The 23,686-nt window shown below is 41.9% G+C and overlaps 1 protein-coding gene across 3 annotated transcripts in view; it reads right to left on the bottom strand.

The window, feature by feature from the left end:
- The window catches only part of ADHFE1 (alcohol dehydrogenase iron containing 1), a 300,399-nt gene that overhangs the window by 97,114 nt on the left and 179,599 nt on the right, over positions 1 to 23,686 (bottom strand). For all 3 annotated transcript variants that reach the window (XM_069220269.1, XM_069220270.1, XM_069220271.1), the window contains one exon: positions 6,251 to 6,356. In XM_069220269.1, the coding sequence (XP_069076370.1) occupies positions 6,251 to 6,356 (106 nt within the window). The remainder of the gene's footprint in view (positions 1 to 6,250; positions 6,357 to 23,686) is intronic.

Below are 23,686 nucleotides of genomic sequence, written 5' to 3'. Positions count from 1 at the left end.
CAACGCCGTGTCCTCCGCCTGCTTCCTCACTCTCCGCATGCTCCGTAAGATCTTCCGCTGGATCCCCGCCGACACCAGAAAAACCGTGACCCACGCCCTCGTCACGAGCCGCCTGGACTACGGCAACACCCTCTACGCAGGGACCACAGCCAAACTCCAAAACCGCCTGCAACGCATCCAAAACGCCTCGGCCCGCCTCATCCTCGACGTACCCCGCAACAGCCACATCTCCGCACACCTGAGACACCTGCATTGGCTCCCAGTCAGAAAAAGGATCACCTTCCATCTTCTCACCCACGCACACAAAGCCCTCCACAACAAGGGACCGGAATACCTCAACAGACGCCTCAGCTTCTACGTCCCCACCCGCCCCCTCCGCTCCGCTGGCCTCGCACTTGCTGCCGTCCCTCGCACCCGCCGCTCCACGGCAGGTGGGAGATCTTTCTCCTTCCTGGCGGCCAAGACCTGGAACTCCCTCCCCACCAGCCTCAGGACCACCCAGGACCACTCCGCTTTCCGGAGACTCCTAAAGACTTGGCTGTTCGAGCAGCGATAACCCCCCCCTTTCCCCCCTAGCGCCTTGAGACCCGCACGGGTGAGTAGCGCGCTTTATAAATGTTAATGATTTGATTTGATTTGAGTTCCATAGGATATAATGGACTCGTAATACGGCTGGTGGTAAATCCGTCACTTTTCCGTAACTTTTGGGACGGATTAACACCTCCTCCAAAGTTAGAATAACCCCCATAGTCCCCAACTCTGAAAGTGATGTAAGAGAAAGAACCAAAAGAAACCCAAACACGCATGAGGTGGGAAAGGGCAGCAGCCAAACTCGGAAGAGAGCCCCAACGCCAAGCGGGAGAGGCAGTGACACGACCCAAGCAGACCACACGCAAGTGTTACGGGTGAAGAGGAACAAGCCATCACAAGCAGAAGCCTGGCACATACTTTGACATAGATGCCCACTGCTGGCTGTGTCCTGGACTGGAGCTTCATGGCCTATGAACGTGAACAGAAGCAGATACGCTGACTGAGATGCCCAACCTAGGCAAAGACGGCAAAGCCTACTGGGAGGAGGATTCAGGGAAATGAAAGTACATCGCAGACAAATGCAGAATGCCAAAGAACGCACAGCATTCATAGTATGATGTAGAAACCAGGTGAGGAAAGCCTAGATTCCCAATCCAAGGAGGTGGGTACGTCGAGCAACATAAAGGGAGTAACTGAAACACCAGCCAGGTACAGCACCAAGATACTGTAGGAAGGCAGCACTGAGAACAAATTAAAAATAGGTTGGTGCGGTCGTAGCTTCCAAGAGCTACCCATGACGCATTACTTGGCAAGGTAAAAATAGTACCTACACCACCACATAAAATAGCGAATAACTGTGGCATCAGAGCTGTGATAAGACAGTTTGCACATCCCAGGCTAGTGGAGAAAGCCCACATCCATTGCTAAGGCAACACATGGGTACACACGTGTTGGCACCAAGCAGAACAATGGGAGAAGGTAAATGAATCCACCATGGGACAAGGTCCCACCGACCACAGAAATCGGGCAGAGCACACGCCCACCGCCTGAGAGAGAGACCATCAGCCATAGACAAAAAGAAAACGGGCAGCAAACCCAATCCTACCGCCACAGGAACACCATACAGAGCCACTGCACAAGCGCCCAGACCGAACAGGGGCCCACCTGGAAGCATAGCTGCAGTGTCTGCAAGCAACAACCCAGAGAGAGCCACGCTTCCCCATGAGAACGCCACCAGGCCTGGACACTGCCGCAGGGAGCACCGCACCCCATCCCACCGAGATCCAGCACTGAAGATGCTCAGGCCCCACCATGGAGGAGGAAAGAGGAAAGCCAACAGGGAGTTTTTATTTAAAGGAGGGAGGGGTCTATGGTAGGCAAGGGGCCTCATTGGTGCAGAAGGAAGGCGAGGGAGGGACAGGAGGTAATTTTGTTTACCCATTTTTTCTGAATGAAAGAGAAACAAATTCTACATACGTTTTTGACCTATGGTGGACTGATCTGCATGCAACTTACCAAGTTGAGCCTAAATTAGATAATCTTTTTATTCAAAAGTTTTGTGCAGATTTGTGAAAAGAAAACAGAAAATGCTTTTCAAATGGAAAGTCAGAATTAACGTTAAATTACTGCTAATAGTGGATTTAATATTTCAGACCAACTACGATTTTTTCCTGTACCATGGCACGTTTCACATAGGTCTACCAAGGTCAGTATTACTTACTGGTCTTTGTCTAGAATGATAGGACTGTACATCACATTGGTGCAGTGTCGGTCAATGTCAAGGCTCTGAATCCTGAGTGGTAACTGAGGTTAGCTTGTATTGTTTCAAATGCATTGGCAGCCATCTTAAGACATTTCTTTGGCGGAAACAGGGTATATTTGAAATAGGTCTATAAATAAAAGGATTTCAGGGTCACCCCTTGGTTCATTCCGGAGTGGGACGATTATAACTTGCTTCAAGTGATCGCGCCCTAACTCTTGGTAAAGGATGTACTTATGAGGTTTGTGCTATCAGGGTAAAGCATTGTGAAAAGCTCCTTAATACTTGACGCTGGTCAAGACTCCGTCGATAGATTTGAGGCTTTGTTTTTGTCTCCAATCTTTCTCATCTTCTATTTCCAAATGTCTGAAAGAGGGAAATGAAAAATTCAGAGCGGCAGAGTGACTGGGGGAATTGTGCTGCGTTTGTGGGATTCTAATTGGTTGTTTTTATGCCCTCCTGAGTTTTCATTTTTTAGATTAAAAGACCCAAAGGAGACTTTCACAATGTTATACAATTTATCATTGTGGGTTTTCTCAAGAATTACGGTTTGGTTAGCTTTCGAAAAATTACAAACATGAGAGATGGAATTTAATTGGTTTGCAGTCTGCCCATTTATGGAGTTTCAGTCTGACTGTCGGTTTTGATCTTACCTGTAAATATAACAAAAAAATCCTCTCCAGCAGTGAGCATGAACATTTTCACCAGTTGGTTAAAGCAACGGGTTAAATTTCTCATCAATAATATTTACTGAGCAAATATTTGAGGGGTATGTAGTCAGTTTGAGTATCTCGCCTGGAACTTGAAATATGGTAGAATAACTCAATCATGGTCACGTTTCCGTGAGGCCTGAGAAATCACATTTGTGTCCTTTTATTAGGTCTATTTCTTTTACTCTTTTATAAATTGCAGGATAGACAGTTGAATCTTAGTTGGGTATGTGCCCATGTAAGATTACATACCTCCATCTGGTCCATTGGCTTCTTAGACTGGGAAGCTGTATGGAGACTTTCAGAAGTACAGTTTGGAGGCATCTTTAGTGTTTGTGTTTTTTATTTAAATAAAGTGTGAGCATTTTTGTCAAGTTGTAGACATCATGGATTGTGTCTATTGCTTATAATGGTGTTTTTCAGGCCACAGCTAGAGGACTGACCTCCATATACATTATCTAGTGCTTCGCTGGCTGGAGGTGGTTGTTGTTAAGTTAGAGCAGGTAGGCACTAGGACATATCCAAGAACGGCATTTTCAAAGAAACAGAAATAAGAATTATTTATGAACACTATATACCATTACAAAATGTGTAATGTCTAATTGCACATGGCAATTATAATAATATATTATAATAGGTTGTGGGTACTGTTATTGCCTTTCTTATGCTTTATTTTTCCCATATAGAAAGAATCATAGAGAACTTTTTGCTGGCAGAACACACTTGAGAGGACCCAGACACACCTTTTGCACCATGCAAACCATTCATAACAGTGTTTTTTGACAAGTGACTAGTTGATGCTAGTTGTCTGACTGATGAATAATGAAGTAGGTACACAAAATTAACTCAACATTTTACACTAGCAACTGAGGTAATGGAAAGCAGAGCTGTTGTAAATAGTTTACTATAACTTTCTCCTCATTTTTCAAGAACTGGTTACTTTTCTCACGTATCATTCTGCTACTCCTCTGTCCCCTCTTTGTCCCTATCAGACATCATTAGTTATCTGTGCTGTCCATACACTGGTATCTGACAAAACTAATGCATAAAACCAGGCGCGGTGAGTAGTATACCGCGGATCGTTATAGTGTACTGTGTTCTCCTCGTATGATTATACTAGATATACAATGTCTACAGTCTGGGGTTAGTACGAGAGCAAGGCTCTGATGTCCCTTTAATTAATCTATCCTCCTAGCATTTTCCTTGAGTTTTTTGTATTTTTTGCTACCCCTCATTCCTAGTTTAGGAGTTACCTTTTAAGCCTCTGTCTGTTTTGGTCTCTTACAGGACCAGCTATACATTCTACAATATTACAGCAGGGTCACAGGTTATTTGATATTCTGCTGAATATCAAGACTATGTGTATGCCTATGTACATCTTTAGGTGAGCTTCCACAGTCTTCGTGAATGTCTTTTTTCTTTACTGTTTTTCTTATATCCACTTTGGGTATCATGATTGGTGGTGCTTTCTGTTGTCTGATTGGGGTTATTACACTTTGTGGTTAATATGTACTATCTCCTGAGCACTTCTTATTCATTTATATTATTTTATTCTTTTTCATATGGAAGTTTGTGGTTTTCACACTATGATGGTGTGTCGGTGTTTGTCACTGGGTGTGTGATGCAGGGATATATTATGAATATTGGATTGAGCATTACATTATTTGTTTTCTATAATTTGTTTAGAACCTGATTGATTGGATGGAACCTCTCTTTCTATATTTTTTATCCAACTTTGGATACTATCTTCATGCCCTGAGGAAGGTGTGTGGCCTTTTGGCAACTTTACACCGAAACGTACATCGGCATGATTTACATGGTTGGTGAAGATTAAAAATGTGTTTCTCTGGATTGAGATTGGCAGTACTTGATGTTCAGTACCGTTCTAATTAGAGACTATCCAAGGAGCAATCATCATTATATATTTTCAAAGACTTGTTTGATCTAAAGAATCATTTGGGTATTACAAGCAAAATTGACTTAACAGGAATCGATTTCATGCAACTTGGATATGATGAATACAGTATGTACAAAGAACTATTTCATGGATTGACACCTGTACTGGACTCGGCTAGTTGTCCTATTTATTTATTTTTTATTGTATGGTTGTGTAAGGTATAAGTGAGTATGAATGTTGTTTGAAAGAGAGTTTTTCAGGCTGCTTTGAAAAAGGCTATTTACAAATATATATGCATTATTATTTATAAGTTGTATTATAAAGGAATATTGTTCCATATTATATATAGATTTGAATGTTCCGTGTTTGCTCAAAGGGTAATTAATCATTACTTAGATTCCATTTGGAACTATTGTAGGAGGTGGGTTTCTTTTGTCTTTAAAACCAGGCGCGGGACACACCATGGCAGTACTGAAAAGATGTGTCTTATGTGAGACAAGAAAGGCATACCTGGGCAGCACATTGCACTACCCATGCCAACACTGTGCAAGATAATGGTGGCTGTGACTATCAATGGTGGTCATAAAGGCAAGAGTAGAGCTAAAGATAAGGTCAACTCCTGTCATTTAAAAGCATTTAAAGCACATGGAGGGTTTCTGAGGAGTGGCTGATGTGCTGAGTACAAAAACTTCTGCATAGTGCTACACTGTGTTGCTTTGAGCACAGCCTTGTTACCCACATATCAAGCTTGGCACATATATGGTGACAAGGCAACAAAGATAAAAAAAAACCAAGACAGACAGTTTTGAGGAAAGGATAACATGTAATCAACATTAGCACAGTTTAAAATTTTCTGATGAGCTCCGCCAATCAGAAGCCTTGTCGCAAGGCCAATAGCTATGGACTTTCAGCTTTTTAGTACATAATTTTTAACTGCAGCCAAGTTAAGACCCTCTAACTATTTCAGTCGGTACTCTGTCCGCATTGTCTGCCTTAAAAACTCAGTCTGACTCTGCCGTGCTTTCTGCCCAAAATACCAAAGTGAACTCAAGCTGTCCGACGGATTTTGGCTCTAGATAACAATAATCATATCAACAATAATAACAACAACAATAATAATAATAATTCGAAACAGGGGGGCCAACTGAGGAACAGCAGATTGGCTGTGATAGCTCTGTCGTGCTCCTAAAATCTACAATTACATTCTAGTTCTTACTACAATTAAAGATCTTCACATGGTTATATTCACTAGGGAGTAAATGAGTTCAAATGTGTCAGGTTTCGACGCAATCCATTCCGCATCATGGATTTCATCCCCCAGCATCATGCGGCTCTCTAGTCGAAACTACTCACCAAAGTACATCGAATCCACTGTTGGCAGCCACTCGCTCGGGCATGTGCAGGGTGTGCACTGGGTCAATCAATCCTAAGGTAGGTTTGAGCCCACGAGAAGCAATACCTGCACATTGTGAACACACACAGAGGAAAACTGTTCATTGGTGCAAGTAATAATGACAACACTGGGCAGATGTGCTCTCCAAAAAGCGTTACCTTACATTTAACATGTCTTGTAAAACAATTTATACAAGGATTGTTAGACAATTTATACTGAGTATTCATGCTGCCAGCTTCGGGTATTCTAATATAAAATATGAGAATTAAAATATCCTCACATAATATTGTCCTGTCAGAAAGGACATTAGCTGGCAATGTTATGTTCCGTTTAACACGAGTGGCTGAATTACAGAGAGTGCTCCAGCGGTGCAACAGCTGTCTGCGCCTGTTTTCTGTGATGCCCTGGGACTGCAGAACTACAAAAGAGGGTAGGGACGCTTGTGCGCCTTCTTCTGCAATACAGATAGTGCCGGTGCACATAGAGCTCCATCACTATCCTAACACGGTGGGACTCCATGCTAAAGAGGGAAACACTTCGCCTCTGCACCCTTGCCCTATTACGGTGCGGGTGCAGAGGAAAAAGGGCATTTATGGCTGCACTCGATGTGCCACACAAAAAAGGTGGCGCACAGTCAGTGTGCCCCTTAGTGCAACCCCTGCAAGGAAAAGGAGGCCCCGTGTACTCCCCAGGCATCACCCTGCAGGCGGGTGCAGCTACTCCCTGCACCTGCCTGCAGGTGAATCTCGGTCTCCTCTTTCAGGTGAGTCCGGCCTGCAGAGAGAAATACAGAGCGGCTGTTTCAAACAGCTTCACGGCAGCCTTGGGGGCAACATACAACTTACGGGGTACACTGTCCCTGTTTGCACCCGGTGGACCCGTTTCAAGGTGTTCCGTGGCGCTAACAGGGACAGTGTGCCTGTGATGTAATACGGGCTATGTTTTCATGGCTATTTGTGAAAAATGCAGTTGAGTATATAAAAGAGTACTAATGGCAAAAAAGTAAAAAGTATGATTTAGAACTATGTAAATAGGACAATCTGGCATTCCTGAAAAACACAGTATGGTTCAAATAACAAATTCCACATTAGGGGCTGTTTTATGCATAGTGCCCGATGGCACAGTGCATTTGGTATCCCTGGGACACTATGGTATTACAGAAGAGATCACAGATGCTTCAGCGGCCTCTTCTGTAACACTGATAGCGCTGGTGCACATGTAGCATTATCCCCATCTTGAGAGGGCATTCCCACAGTAGCGTGGGGACGTAGCCCCATTCAAAGGAGAGAATAACATTGATTTTACACATGGGCCCCCATTACAGCCACAGAGGCAAACAGGCCCCTACGAGGTGCACTGACGGTGTGCCACTAATGCGCCATCTGAGGGCAACCCTCTATAAAGGACAAAGGTGGTCCCACGGAGCATCCAGATATTCCATTCCTAGTGGGTGCAGTCGATCATTACACCTGCCAGCAGTGGGTCTCCGTCTCCTCTTCAGAGTGCAGGTGGCTGCAGTTTGCAGAGTGAAACATGTAGTGGTTTGTAAGTAGCCTCTCTGGCTTTCACTCAATGCGCTATCCCCAGGACAGCCCGGAGTCTGCAGCTTTCCTGGGGGTACCATATATATGTAAACAGGGTGCACTCTCCTGGTCTGCACCAGGCACATCTTTTGAAGGTGTGCTTGGAGCAGCCTGAGACAATATGTACGTTGTGCGATCTTGGCCCAGTTCTATCACTTACCTATAGTGCATTAAGAGCATCTACATCATATCTTTGGATGTAGTAGATACACTTGAAGCCAGGAGCACTCAGTCACCCTGAATTGGGTGTAGCACACTGTATAGCCATATGAACTCAATAAAGGAGTCCCTTCTGTGCACACGTCAATCTCCTACAGGCCTCGTGCCTCAGTTCTTTATCCGCTACCAGCCTGGATAGAGTGAAGTGGCCGTAACAGTGTTGTGGAATCTGTGTGAGCACTGGTAAAAAAAACGGCCAAATACTTTCTATAGTGCTTCCAAGCCCCAAAGCTTTATAGCACAGTGCTATATAACTTTCAATGATTAATAGAGTTCCTTTGACAAAGAAAGATCAGTTAAGTGCCCAGATTACTTAATGTCATATCAAGACTCCTCTGTTTAATGAAGGCCACTGAAGATTACATTCTTCTTCCATAATGGAGGTCATTTCTAGTGACACTCTCACTCCAATTCTAAATGTAATCAAAACAATGCTCACCCAAGGTGCTTTCTCAAACTCTCAAGACTGGACAAATTCTACCCCTGCTGAAAGATCCCATCCTAGATCATGACCGATTGCAAACTATGGTCCAATCACCCATCTCCTTTTCATAGAAAGATCATGAATACAAAAGTCACCAAAAAGCTAAACTACAAAATGAAAAGCAACACATTTCTTCAGGATAACAGTAGGGGTTCAAGCCTCAATGCATAGAGACTGCAGATATTCGACTGGTTGACAATGAACTTCTGAGCACTGACAGTCGTGACCCCAATTTTCTCATCATACTAGACGGCTCCTCTACCTTCAAGCTCTATGCCACACTCTAATCTCAAGCATAGGCTTCAACAAAGGTTTCCTACAATGGTTCACATCTTACGGAATGAACAGATCATTGCCTATCCCCGTGGGCTACATCTGCTCTAAGCCTTTGATCTTCAACCTGTACTCTTCTGGAGTCCTTCAAGCAATCAAAACGTCAAGGCCAATCAGCAGATATATTCTATTCAGCTCTACATAAATGATTCATCCATACACTATAGTGACCATTTGAGGGACTGACTGCCTATATACCAACCTAAGCTTCAAAGTAAACTTCACAAACCAGACAAGAATCTCCTTTCTTTCATAGTTAGATTTCAGAGCGGTCATCTAAACTCTGGTCCTGTTCCATCTCCCCCGAGACAATATCCCTGAGACACGCCTGAACCACCCAAAGTCTGTCTTACAAACAGCAGCCAATCTAATTAAAGGTATTAAAGAACTTTGTTGACTTTGTATGGCCACCTTTCATATCAATGTGTGCTTCACAGTGTTAAGTTCAAACACCCCACTCTACTTTGCAAGCAAGATTAGTATTTCCTGCATGACCCACAACATCAGCATTGTGAGGCATAAGGCCAGAAAGCCAAAGAAAGTGAACATGGCTTTCTCGTGCTGCGTAACTAGGTTGAAACGCATTTTGGGATTTCTTCTTGTTGTAGCAAATAAAGGTGCATAGCTGGTTCTGGACTGGCTCAGTGTTTTACTCACTGTGGCATGTTGGGTGCTATAAGAAAGTGTAGGAACTTCCCTCTTCAAGAGACAGGTTGCGTCAATAAAAGAAGTTTAATGAGCTCTTCAATACACGTCCGATCTCCTGTCTAACCGTCCAACCAATGACTCCCCCGCCCAACATTCTACATTACATCCCTTGCATTCCAACCCCTGAGAGTTCCATGAAGAAACACATCGCCACAATACAACACATTTCCCCCCTTAAACAGACTAACAACAAAACAAGCAAAAATTAAAACTAATAAGCAATACTTATTATTCATAAATAGTCTGCCAAACGAGTAGACTTTTTCCTGGAATGACCACCAGACTTTACTCTTGAGGCTATCGAGTCTTCTTTCTCACCCTGACTGTCAATCACCCCATACAATTCATCCATGTCTCCACTATCAACTCCATCTGAAATCTCACACTCGCCTATTCCCGAACATGCATCATTCAGACTTCCTTCCTCAAGAATGGGCTCTTCACACGTTTTACATACAATGGGTCCAGGAACATCACGGTGTCCTTCCTGAGTTTCACCAAATTCCGGAAAACACTTCGCCAATTTACTCACATTCCAAACTTTGCCATCTTGTGTAACCACTTTTTTCCTGGTCATTCTTACCACATTCATAGGCTTACCAAATCTAGACACCCCCTTCCTTACCAATCCGGGCTTCCTTACCCTGACCCAGTCTCCCACAACAAAGTTAGGATCCTTAACTCTCCACTTCCTATCATACGCCTCCTTGCTCTTCTCTTGCTTCAACTTCACATGATCTTTTATCCTTTCCACATCAACACTCTCACGCTCATTATTGTGCTTCTTTTTAAACCACCGTGGACAGAGTTTGGAAACAGGATCCCTGCCCCTCAGTAATCTAAAAGGACTAACTCCTGCAGTGCTATGAGGAATGATCCGATAATACCATAATTTCTCTCGCACTTTCTCCTTCCATGACCCACCAAAACCACATGCCCAACAAATACACTCCTTCAAAACCCGATTTAATTTCTCCACTTGTCCATTCTTCTGTGGTTCATATAATGAAGTAGTGGCATGCTTAATGTTACAATATCTAAGAAATTCTTGCATTTCTTTAGACACCAATTGAACTCCGTTGTCCGAAACTATTGTCTCCGGATACCCCTCTCTGGCAAACACCTCTTTGTAAAACCCAATTACCACTGCCGTCGTAACATGTGGTACCAATTTCACTTCAGGCCACTTTGAGTGATAATCGACTAATACCAAAGCAAACTTGGCCTCGTAAGGCAAAAACAAAAATGGACCAGCAATGTCAAAACCCAATTTTTGCCAAGGGGATTCAGGCCACTGCACAGGACGCAATGGGGCTGGCACCATCCTCAACATCTTGTCAGCACTCACACAAACACCACACTCCCTGACCATCCTCTCCGCCATCATATCCATACCTGGCCACCAAAAAGAAGAACGTATAAGCCTTTTCATGGACGACATCACAGGATGCCCCTCATGTGCCAACTTCAAAATGGTAGCTCGCATCCCTTCAGGAGGAACACATTTCCCTCCTTTAAACACAAGTTCATTTTCGATCCCTAATTCGTCTTTTACCTTAAAGAAAGACATAACCTCACCTGAGATGCGTTCCTTCCTTGGCCAACCCAACCTCAAAAATTGTTTCACTTTTTGTAAAGTTACATCTCCTTGATCTTTATCATGCCAATCCCTTTCTTCAATGGCTTTAAACCCTTCAGAGATAAACTCTGACACAACAGAAACAACATCAGGATCACCACATTCTTCCAGATCATCGGACACGTTCTGAGGAAGACGTGATAGACAATCAGCTACAACATTTCTCTTTCCTGGCATATATTCTACTTCGAAGGAATACTCCTGCAACTTCGAGACTAACCTTGCAATACGGGCTGTCGCATTCCACCCCCCACCTGGGGACAGGATACCCAACAAAGGTTTATGATCTGTTTGAAGTATAAACCGTGAACCCCAAATGTAATTCCGGAAATGTTCAATAACCCAGACACAAGCCAGTAGTTCTTTCTCAATCACCGCATACCTTCTTTCCGTATCAGATAATGTGCATGAGGCGAAAGCAACATTTTACCTATCTTTGCCACATTCCTGGGATAGCACACCCCCCACACCATACATACTAGCATCAACCGTTACAATACATTGGGCTTGAACATTAAACGGTTTAAGCGTAGGTGCATTAACAATCTCTTTCTTCATAGCCACAAAAGCACTCTCCTGCCTTTCTGACCAAACATAATCCACATTTTTCCTCATCAGTTCCCTCAAGGGTTCCATTTTAGTGGCAAAGTGTTCAATAAATTTGCTGTAGTATTCACATAGTCCAGTAAAAGATAATAGTTTTTCTCGACAGTCAGGGACCGGTGCATTGACGATGGCTTTAACCAGAGATTGTTTAGGCACAACACCCTCACCAGAGACAGTGTGACCCAGATAATCAACCGACTTAGCAAAAAAAAACCACATTTTTTTAACTGCAAAGTCAAACCACTCATGGTGAACGCTTCACACACTCTAACTAAGTGCCCCTTATGTTCCTCTTCATCTTTAGAATAGATTAACACGTCATCCTAGAAACACTTTACAAACTTGTCCATGCCCTTAAATAGATGAAACATGGCTCTCTGGAATACCGATGCCGCAGAGGCCAAACCAAACGGCATACGCCTGAATTGGAACAACCCTTGAGGAGTAATAAAGGCAGTAAGGTGCCTAGAATCCTCAGTGAGTTCAATCTGATGGTATGCTGACCTCAAATCTAGTGTGGAGAAAATCTTAGCTCCATCAAGCAAACTAACAACTTCGTTTATGTTGGGTAATGGATGACAATTTACTACAATATTGGCATTCAATGCTCTCAAATCCACACATAACCTCAATGAATTATCTGATTTCCTTGCCAAGACAATAGGTGAAACCCATTCAGACGATTCAATCTCCTCAATGATTCCATCTTTAACCATCTTCATCAACATATCTTTCAGTTCTTCAAGCACCCCAATAGGAACTTTCCTTAGTTTTTGTACCACTGGTTTGGCATTCTCCTTCAATTTAATCCTGTGACTATAACCTTTCAACTTGCCCAAAGTATCAGAAAACACATGTGGAAACCTAGCGACAACTGATTTGCCTTTGAATCCTTGCTTGACCAACATCACAGGTTCGCGAGGCCTGGGATTCAAAATTATGCCCAACTCAGCTTGATCTCTCCACCCTAACACATTCACTCCTTTCTCAGACACATATATTTTAATTTGTGCAGAACGGTCCTTAAAATAAATTGTAGTTTTTACACATCCAATGATATTAATAACAGTGCCCTCAAAACCTTCTGCTACAATGTCAGAGTATGCTAAACTCGACTTGTCCCATAATTCATTAAATTTTTTAGTGAAATAATCCCACGTAATGATGGTCTAAGGGGATCCTGAATCTGCCATAAGTTCCAAATCACGACCTTCAACAAGAACTTTACAATTAGGTCGTTTAAAAACATGCCCTTCATTATTTCCAGAATCATTCATGATAGATAACACCACACCTCTCTCTCTCTCCTCACAAACACACGCAATTCTGTTCTTGCTGTCATCATCAGCTTTCTTAACTTCTCTGCAAACTTTAGCAAAATGCCCCACTCTTTTACATTTTCTACATTCCTTTCCAACAGCTGTGCACTGTGGAAAATTAGCCAAATGATTAGAACTGCCACAACGATAACATGAGTCTGTTCATTTTAACATTTTTGTCATCTCTTCTGCTCCAAGTAGTCTTCTTTGGAAAGGTATCGTTGGTCGATCCACCAGCACCAATCGCTCCTACTACATCCATGTCCGACAACTTATTCTTCTCGGTTCCTTGCACGGACTTCATCCATTTCTCAGACTGTTCTAACGCTTTAGCTGTGTTTATAACATCTTGTAACTTCGGATCACCCATGACCCATAACTGCTCTTGTATTCTCCTGCTCCTGACGTGAACAATAATCTTATCTCTAATCATTTCATCAGTAATGGGCCCAAAACTACAATGCATGGAAAGACTGCGTAAACTTGTCAAAAACTCATCGAATGTCTCATCCAATTGTTGACTTCTAGTGTAGAACTTGAACCTATTTAAAGCTATGCTTGTAGTAGGTTTGAACCTAAGCTCCAGTTTATTCAGTGCATCCTGAAATACATCCACCTCATAAGCTGTCCTTCTGAACCCAGACAGTGTAACAAAATATATTTGTTTCTCTCTTGTGACATCCCTTCTTCATCAGTGGCCCTCAAATAAGTTACAAATTCTTCCTTCCACCTCGACCATGGTATGGGCGGGTCCCCTTTCATTTGTAGAAATTTAGCTGGTGACTCAAACTGCATCTTTATTGGAAATTAGTATCCTTGTTTTTCCTGGGAAATTAGTATCCTTCTCTCTATTTGTATTGCACTTAGTAATTATTCAGTTTGTTTCTCACACTGTGCTAGGGAAAACGAATTAGAATAAAAAAACTTCTTCACAGTAATTTTAAACAGGAACAAGAAGAATGTAATAGTCTGTCCAAATCCACTCGTGTACTCATATGCTTCCCTTCTGATACAAAATACCAGAAACAACGCGAAGGAAACTCCTCAGTGCGAAGAAAAAAACAATGCGTCAGCGCGCATTGAATGTAATAAAAAATAAATAATAATAATAATAATAATAATCCAAGCGCATGCGTGATGTAGCGTGTTTCAAAGGCGCTTGGCAGCTGACAGCATGGAAAACAAGCTGTTGCGTTGCTAAGCAACGATTCGTAAGCGTAATCCGGCATCAAAGAAACACAACGAAGCGGCGTTGCTAGGCAAGGAAGGGTCGCGAGCGAGATTTCCTTAACGCAGAGATTAATCGCAGATAAAAGTTGAAACAATGTTACCGACATTCACCGATCTTCCAAGTAAACTTCGTCGGCACACCAGGAGGAGAAAATCCAGATACTTAGTAACCAGCATGACTTCGGAAGACGAAGCGTGTTTCATGAAACACACAGTAACAGTCCTTAAGTAAGAAAAGGTGTGTCCACACCCTCATCGCCAAATTTTGTAGGAACTTCAATCTTCAAGAGACAGGTTGCGTCAATAAAAGAAGTTTATTGAGCTCTTCAATACACGTCCGATCTCCTGTCTAACCGTCCAACCAATGACTCCCCCTGCCCAACATTCTACATTACATCCCTTGCATTCCAACCGCTGAGAGTTCCATAAAGAAACACATCGCCACAATACAACACAAAGCTAGATAGATACTTTATAAACATCCATCCAATGACCATTTGCCTCTGCCATTTCAAGTGGAGTGTTTGTGGGCCAGGATACCCATGAAACATCTGAAAGTACTGCAAACTGTGCAGGAAAAGAGGGACACTTCAAAGATTTGGTGCAGGAAGTATTTCTTTTGTTATGCTGATAATGGATCCAATGCGTCTCAGCTGCCCACTCAGCCAGGAAGCCAGATATATATATAGTATTGGGTAAATGCTGCACATAACACAAGACAAGCTTGCTTCACCTATGGGGGTTGTATGTATGATAACAGTAATGATGCTTCACATTATTCTGAGCTATTTTACACATACTTTCATAGCTCTAATACTATACCCGTTTACAGAGCAATGTGTACAAAAAGAAGTTTGAATGATGAAATCAGTGATGTCATCAATGTTGTCATTTGAGATGTCCTAAATGATGTAATTGAACACGTCATGAGCAATATGTGAGGTCACAAGCAGTGCAAGGTAAGGGGTGCAAGGTATATTTAGGTCTGCTAACTATAACTGGCAAACTTCTGTGTTTATTTTTTTGTTGAAAACTTTAATGTTGTCAGTGACCTAGTCACCCAACTAGAACGCTTAACCTTTGTGTTTTCAGTGTATATTCACTCAAAAACAAAGATTACAGATATGTTATAGTTAGGTTCAGATTTAACACACACAAAACCATAGAAATTCACCAGTTATAGTATAGTTATAGAGGTATTTCAAGTAACTATAACTTGTGCCCTAAGGTAACTATAACTCGCACCAACTTGCTCGCCATGCACGCTCTTCTGAGCTGCCACAGCCCCTCCCACCTGCCCTGTGTGGTCAGCCTGCTGATCCTGACCCCCTCCCACCTTACTTCCATTGTCTGTGGGTATGTAAGTATAATCTCACTGTTGCCCTCCATGGTGTGTTGTGCTAAAAGTCCCCATCCTGCCCGCCCTCTATGGTCAGATTGCTACTCCTGTCCCCTTGCCTCCTGCATTCGGTTTTCCATGTGCAGGCCCCTATCCCATCCATCCTGCCTTGTTTGGTCCGTTTTCATGATCCTGCCCCCTCCCTCTTGCCCTTCATGGTCTGCTATGCTGCAACTGCCCCTCCCATGGTATAGTCAGCTTGCTGCCCTTGTCTCTTTTCCCTCTGCTCTCTGTTGTCCATGTGCATGACCCTGACCTCTTCCCTATTGCTCTCCATGGTACGCTGCACTGCCGCCCCACTTGCCCTATGTGGTGTATTGTGCTGCTGCAACCCCTGACGCATGGCTTGTAAGGTCAGATGGTGTCCCTTCCCATATCCCTCCTGCCCTCTGTTATCCAAGTCTATGTTCCTAATCCATTCCTTCTGTCCTCCGTGATCCAATGTACCATACTTGCCAACATTTTACACTTGGTAAAAGGGAGATTTTGAAATTAAGAAAACCTGAGGAATAGATTTTCCCCATTGAGTTACACTGAAAAAGAGGAGATTTTAGACAGGAGACTGATAAAATAAAGCCCTTTTGGGCTTAAAAACATTGTGAGTCTCCTGCCTGTCTAGAAATCTCTATGGAAATTGCATTGGGTAAAGGCATTTTGAGACCCTCTTTTTTCTCAGCCCCCGCTTCATGAATCACCCTGAAACTTGCAAGACAGCAGCTGAAGTGAGTGGCGTATTAGTTTTGAAAAATTTGTGGAGATTTGTCACACAGTGTCAGTTAAAGGGCAACAAAAAAAACACTTTCCCCATGAAAACTAGCCCCAACTATAACTACCTACTTTCGATCAACAGTAAGCTATATATATAAAATATATATATATATATATATATATTCATATATATATATATATATATATATATATATATACATATATATACAGATAGATAGATATATACATAAACATGTCATCAGGATACAAAGATGTAAAAATAAGAATAGTAGATCTATCTTTACCAATATATACTTACCTTCACAATATTGCAGTAGTCGATACGCTAAATACACCATTATTTCAGAATTATATTTAGTCACTTGATATTGTGATACAACCCTATATCTGTGACCTGACTAAGGAAATTGTAAACTTCAATATACTTTTTCTAATTTCACCCCTTTATGGTTAAATATAAGAAGCATTATGAATGCTTTTTGAATTTGTAAAGTCAGTGAAGTTGCATCTTTCTCCACTGGTGAAAACTAGGGACAAGACATGCATATCCATTAAGAATGTTGTTAACTTAGTCTCACTAATGCTAATAGGTTACAACCTGATTAGACTCTTTACTTTTTTTATAATGTATTAGCTTTATTCTTTATAATTATATGCACACAAATGTTTATTTTAAGCAGCTTAACTGACATATTTGAACAGTGTATTTCATTGTATGACAGACTATTCAACAGGTATTATATGATAGAGTGTAGTCAGTTTCATATTGGAATCATACCTTCTTTTTGCATTCCATTTTCTGCCTACCCTCGATATAGTTTTAGAAATATTTATTTTATAGGCTACCATGCCTGATGTGAACAACAAAGAAAAAAAATCTGTTAGGTAACTGTAACCTGCCCATCTCATTGGTTTTCACAAGCGACAAATATTTGCTAACGGACAGCAGATGATAAAATATTTTACAACAGACCAGGCTGTTTAATGCAATTATATACTGGACTGTGACAATTATAGGTAGGGAAAAAAATGGAAGCGGTTATTGTTTTGGTCAATTTTCTTTTTAGATAAAGAAACGTTTGATGTTTTCTCCTGTGGATTCTTCTTTCTCTAAGTGCCAATAGGCGACCTTTGTGGTGAACAGCATTCTCAATATATCCTTCAAACAAAGCTAATGTCATTTCAGTATGTATAATCTATTTGGTATAAACTTCAGTTGTAGAAGTTGAGACATCTACACGCCTACAAATCTGTTTTAGTAACCTCTCTATCCTGTGACTATTAGAACATACCCAACCTGCAAATTCTTAAAGCAATAACATTTTTGGTGTTTTAACACTACTTCCCAATATAAATTATACTGGAATTCTTCAAAAGAGAGGAAATGTTTACTATTCTATTCTATTCTATTCTATTGTTCTCTACACTACTGTTGAATGATACAAGTTACCTTAAATATACACTTGTATTTTATAACCTGTTCATTTTCAATTATTTCTGTTGAACTCTTTTAAATGCAATACATAACTTTGAAAATATTTTTATAAATAAATAAAATGTCTTACAATTCTCGATTGCAATTTAATATGCAAGTATTAAGACTAGTTTATGTATAAAATACCCAATAATAATATTTCTCAACAAGAGGTGAATGCCATCAATTTCTGGGACTACATTATGGTGTGTTGTGGTGGCGTACATGCTGAGACAGAAGAATCAGAGATGATCTGTCCTTATGCTGTGATCCATTCGTGCAGACACATTTTCAGTGACATAGATGTGACTTTACTCTACCTGAAAACGTTACCTGCAGTGTCCTGATGTGGTTCTTAAGACTGCATTTATAGCCACTAATAAATATGCCAGATGCTGATTGACATTGGTATGTTGTATTCTTAACATGCAGCTAAAATACTGGTGTTGCCTTTTCAGGTGTTCCCTTCAAAGATAAGTGTATCACATGAAGATAAATCTATAACCGTGTGGAGCTCAACTATTGCAGTAAGAATGTCTAAGAATGAACATCTGGAAAAAAAAGCCAGGTCTTCAGAATTTAGTAAAATACAACTATGGTTGATGGTAGTCTCTGACTTTGTTATTATGTTCCAAAGATAAATGTTCTGATTTAGAAGGATGTGGCTTCAAATGGAATACCTGCCTACTAGATGTAAAGATTGTTAAACTACACACAAGCTGCTACAAAATGTCTGGGTATTGTGTTCTACTGTGATTGATTATGTTGACTGATCATGAGCCCATGCTAATGATTGCTTGTGAGGAAAATATCTGCCCTGATCATTATGTTCCAATGAGAAATGTTCTGACTTCGCAGTATCTGCCTTCAAATGGGATGCTATTGAATTGCCATGAGTCTGTTAGCATTAGTAACTAGGGAGAACATACCAATATATTATTTCCATGGAAGAGAAGAGATAGCCCATACATAAGTATTTAGAAATATTACTTCCCATAATAGGGGGATCTGATAAAGAACTTTTTGCACAGGAGTGACATGATCTCTTATTTTAAGGTCAAATGCTGATCGGGAAACAGCCTCAACAACGTGGCTCGAACAACGCTGATCATTTACAACACGGCTCGAACCATGAATGCATCTTTACAACGCATTCCTTAACCAGGCAAGTTATTACAACGACTTGCCTTAGGGAAGGCGTTGTTGGACTGATGTTGGACTTTCCCTAGTGTGGTGCAGACTGGAGTTGCAATAGTGAATTATACTATTCCAAAGTCCAGCGCTTTCCCCAAGGCAAGTTGTTGTAATGACTTGCGTGGTAAAGGAATGCATTGTAGAAATACATTTGTGGTTCGGGACACGTTTGTTAAAGCTGGTGTGATAAATGCCTGCGTTGTTCCAACATACAACTATGCTGATCAACCCACCAGGTTGATCTTTAAACCTGGTGGGTAGATCAGCATTTGGTATTAAAGGTGCTGGACTTCAGAGTGGTTATATTTACTATTCCCTCTGAAATGTACGCATTAGTAGAGAAAGTGTTGGATTTTGGATGGGTTAGATTTACTAGTCCCATTCCAGTCTAAGCAGTATTAGGGAAAGTGTTGGACATTCGAGTGGTTACATTTCCTATTCCCACTCCTGTCTTAACACCAGTAGGAAAAGTATTGAAATTCGGGGTCGGGCAGATTTACTATTCCCATTTCACAGTAAGCATCATTAGGGAAAGTGTTTGACATTGAAGAACATAGATTTACTATTTCCATTCCAGGCTAAGTAATAGTAGGGAAAGCGTGGGACTGCAGATGGATTACATTTACTATCCCCACTCCAATCTAAACAGTAGGGAACGGCCCACTCCAATCTAGGCAACAGTCTGACACGTGTTGGACATTGGAAGGATTAGATCTACTATTCCCATGCCAATCTAAGCAATAGTAGGGAAAAGTGTTGAACTCTGATGGGATAGATTGACTAGTCCGACTACAGTCTAAGCAATAAGGAAAGCGTTAGACTTTGGAGGGATTAGATTAATTATTCCAGCTCCATTCCAAACATCAGTAGGACTTCAGAGCATTTCAATTTACTATTCCCACTTCAATGTATTGTATGCAATAGTAAGTAAAGAGTTGGACTTCAGAAGGATTACATATACCATTCACGTCACAATCATTTTGTAGAAAAGATTTAAATGCCCAACAGAAGTGCATTACTTCATATAGACACAATACTATATAAACAAAAAACAAAAAAAATACTAATTATTTAAAAAAAAAACAATGAAGTAAAATTCCCTTCACACCCTACAACCCAAAAATCAAACACCTAAAAAAAAAGCAATATTTAAATGAATGTGACTTAAATAAAATTGAAGAAATAACCCACTACTGCATTATAAATAAACAATTAAATAAAAAAATAAATTACACATTTCAAATTACAAACTATAAAAAATGATGAAAATTATCCTAATACTAACACCCAAAATTAATGTACAAATAAATATAAATTACATTAATGAAAAAACTATATTTGTTACAACCATATTAAAGTAAACCACATTGAAGACAACAATAGTGTTAAAAACAATATTATATACCAAAAAATATACAAATATAATATAATGCTCCATGATATTTTGGTAGTGATGATTTTTTTGACATAATATTCATGTCCCTCAATATATTTTCCTTGATATTTTTGTCATGCACTCTACCAAATGATTTGCATCCTCCACCATGTATTTCGTGACAGAATGCCTATCACAAAGAGCTAGTTCTCTATATTCCTCCTGGGAGAGACATAACTGCAGGTCGAGTGCTTAGAGTCCTACTTTTTTGCCACAGTCACTGTGGACGATTCAAGAAGGCAAATGCTCCTTCATCTAGTAGGCAGGTGCATTTTTAAATTATCCAGGACTCTAAGTAATGTAGGTCCACACTTATTGGCCACCTCAACTGAGATTCTGAATGCCCACAGCTCAAATAACTTATCAGTACCTGTATAGTGCATGATGAGACATAAGAACAACTGATTAAAGGCTACACCTTGGTGAAAATATAACTTATTCTGCCTGAAACTTGCAAAGCTCCACTAGGCATCCTTACACCTGGACTCTCTCATAATCCTTTGGGTCTCACATGTAAGCAGCACTGTTAAACGCAATCAAAACAAAACCAGGCAACCAGGGGCCATATTATACAAAGTACCCTGGGCTGCAGCCTCAACAGCCATGCACATCTTTTAGCGCTCCCAGCGTGATTTGGTATTACAGAATGGACCTAATATGCTTATGTGGCCCTTTCTGTAATACTGACAGTGATGGCACACATGTAGCACCAGCACTATCTCAAGAGGGTATTCCCTCAATTGCATGAGGTGTAGAGCATGCAAATGAGGGATCTCTTTACCTCTTATGGATGTGTGGCGCAAAGACAAAGAAGCTGTTAGAGGCACACTGTGAGTGCACCCCTGAGGGCAGCACTCTGGAGAGGGATCAAGTGGGTCCCATAAAACCACCCCCATGCATCTCCCTGCAGGCGGGTGCAGTCACTCACTGCACCCATCTTTAAGGGGATCTCTATCCCCTCTTTAAAGTGTATGTGGGTGCCACCTGCACAGTGAATCACAGAGTAACTGATTAAAGCAACTACACTGCATTTCAGTTGAGGGCACTGACCACAGGGCAGCCATGAGATCGCCGCTGCTCTGAGAGCAGCATATTTATTGTAATCGGATTCTCTGTGGCTTAAACATGAATAGTGCGCTCAATACATAATACAGCTCTAGGGGGTCAAAACAATAGGGAGGAAAAAAGCCCCAAGACCACCAAACACACTTGCAATGCAGCCATAGCTGAGCCAAGTTTCTGCCTTTAAGTAGAAGCCTCACCCAGTGAAAAGAAATGCTCATCCTGTGGAAGGCTTATACACTTTGGGAATATTTGCCACTCGTCTGTCTCTTTGCCACGAGCCAAAGTCCTTTAGCTCCATTCAAAGTTACCCTCTACCCAGACTTCATGTGAGGATCAGTCTCCTCAGGGAGATTATCTTGCCCCTTGTGAGGAACCTGCCCCAGAGGAGCATGGGCCTAACCCAGCAGAGCTTTTGGGAGCAGGGTGACCCTCCAGGGAGAAATTTAGTCTACAGCAGAAATCCTGGCACTCTCATGAAGGCCTCAGACAGCAAGCTGCTGCAGAAGAGGCAGGGGATATCAGTGGATCCCACAGGATCTACTGGGAAAATGGTATCCTTTACTCTGAGGCTTGAGATTCCCAGCCCAGTGAGTTTGGTCACACCTCAGAGGTTTAGGGAGTTCTTATTGACCCTGGCACATGACATTCCCCTTGAAGGACATCTGAGACAAAGCAAGACTTAGGCCAGACGTGTCCAACACTTCCACTTGCCCCACATGTTTGAAAACACCAAAGAGTTTTGTCGCTCCATTGTCACCTGCCAAGCCAGTGGCAAGTCAGGTGGCACTAAAAAGGCCCCCTTAATTCTACTACCAGTGGTTGGGGTTCCCATTGACAGGGTAGGGATTGACAATGTTGCCCCCCTTGACCCTCCTACAGCCTCTGGGAACAGATTTATTCTGGTGGTGATGGACTATGCCACCAGGTACCCAGACGCTATTGCCCGTGGGACCAGAGTGGGTTTCCATAAGGATGTGTTATCAGACAGGGGTGCAAACCTCATGTGGAAGGAGTGTGGTGTAACTTACACATTCACCACCCATTAACATCGACAAGGAAATGGGTTAGTTGAAAGATTCAACAAAACCCTTAATGGTAGGATCAAGGGGCTCTCTGAAAACCTTAGGAGGAGATGGGATGTCCTACTACCTTGCCTTCTTTTTGCCTACCAATAGGTGTCACTGAAGGGAGTGGTTTGCAGCCAATTTGAGCTTCTGTTTGGACATCCAGTTAGGGGACCTCTTTGTCTTGTGAAGGAAGGGTGGGAGGAACTTACCAAACCCCCAAACAGGACATTGTGGATTATGTAATAGTCCTACTGTCACGTATAGCTGACTATATGAAGAAGGCCATTAAAAAACCTGAGGCCTTCCAGAAGCTGCAAAAGCAATGGCATGACCAAGAGGCTGTGCTGCTTACCAGCCAGGACAGAAAGTGTGGGTTTTGGAGCCTGTGGCCCCAAGAGCACCCCAAGACAAGTGGAGCGGCCCCCACACAATTATGGAGAAAAAGGGTCACTTATTTGGTTGACCTGGGCACTCAAAGAAGCCCTCATATGGTCTTTCATTCAATCGCCTAAAGCCTTATTTCAACAGGGCTGACATGAGCTTGCTCAAGGGCACTGATGAAGGACAGAAAGAAGAGAGTGATCCTCTCTCTGACCTTCTTTCCCAACCCTGTTGATGGTTCAGTGGATGGGGTATTCTTTGCGGACTGCCTCACTGAACAGCAACAAGCTGACTGCAGACAAGTTCTCAGTCAATTTTCAGAACTCTTTTTCCTGACACCCTGTCAGACCACCTAATATGGCCATGATGTGGCTAAAGATAATAGTCTGCCTGTCGAGAGCAAAATGTAGAGGTAGTCTGACCATGTCAGAGATCTGGGCAGAGGTCCAAAAGATGCTTGCGTTAGGGGTATTGAGCCTTCAGACAGCCCTTGGGCTAGTCCTGTAGTACTTGGGTCCAAAACTCATTCCC

This window comes from Pleurodeles waltl, chromosome 2_2 (assembly GCF_031143425.1).
Source record: "Pleurodeles waltl isolate 20211129_DDA chromosome 2_2, aPleWal1.hap1.20221129, whole genome shotgun sequence".
Taxonomy (NCBI): Eukaryota; Metazoa; Chordata; class Amphibia; order Caudata; family Salamandridae; genus Pleurodeles; species Pleurodeles waltl.
The sequence above is the reverse complement of the archived record's forward strand: the minus strand, read 5'-3'. Positions and strand labels throughout refer to the sequence as shown.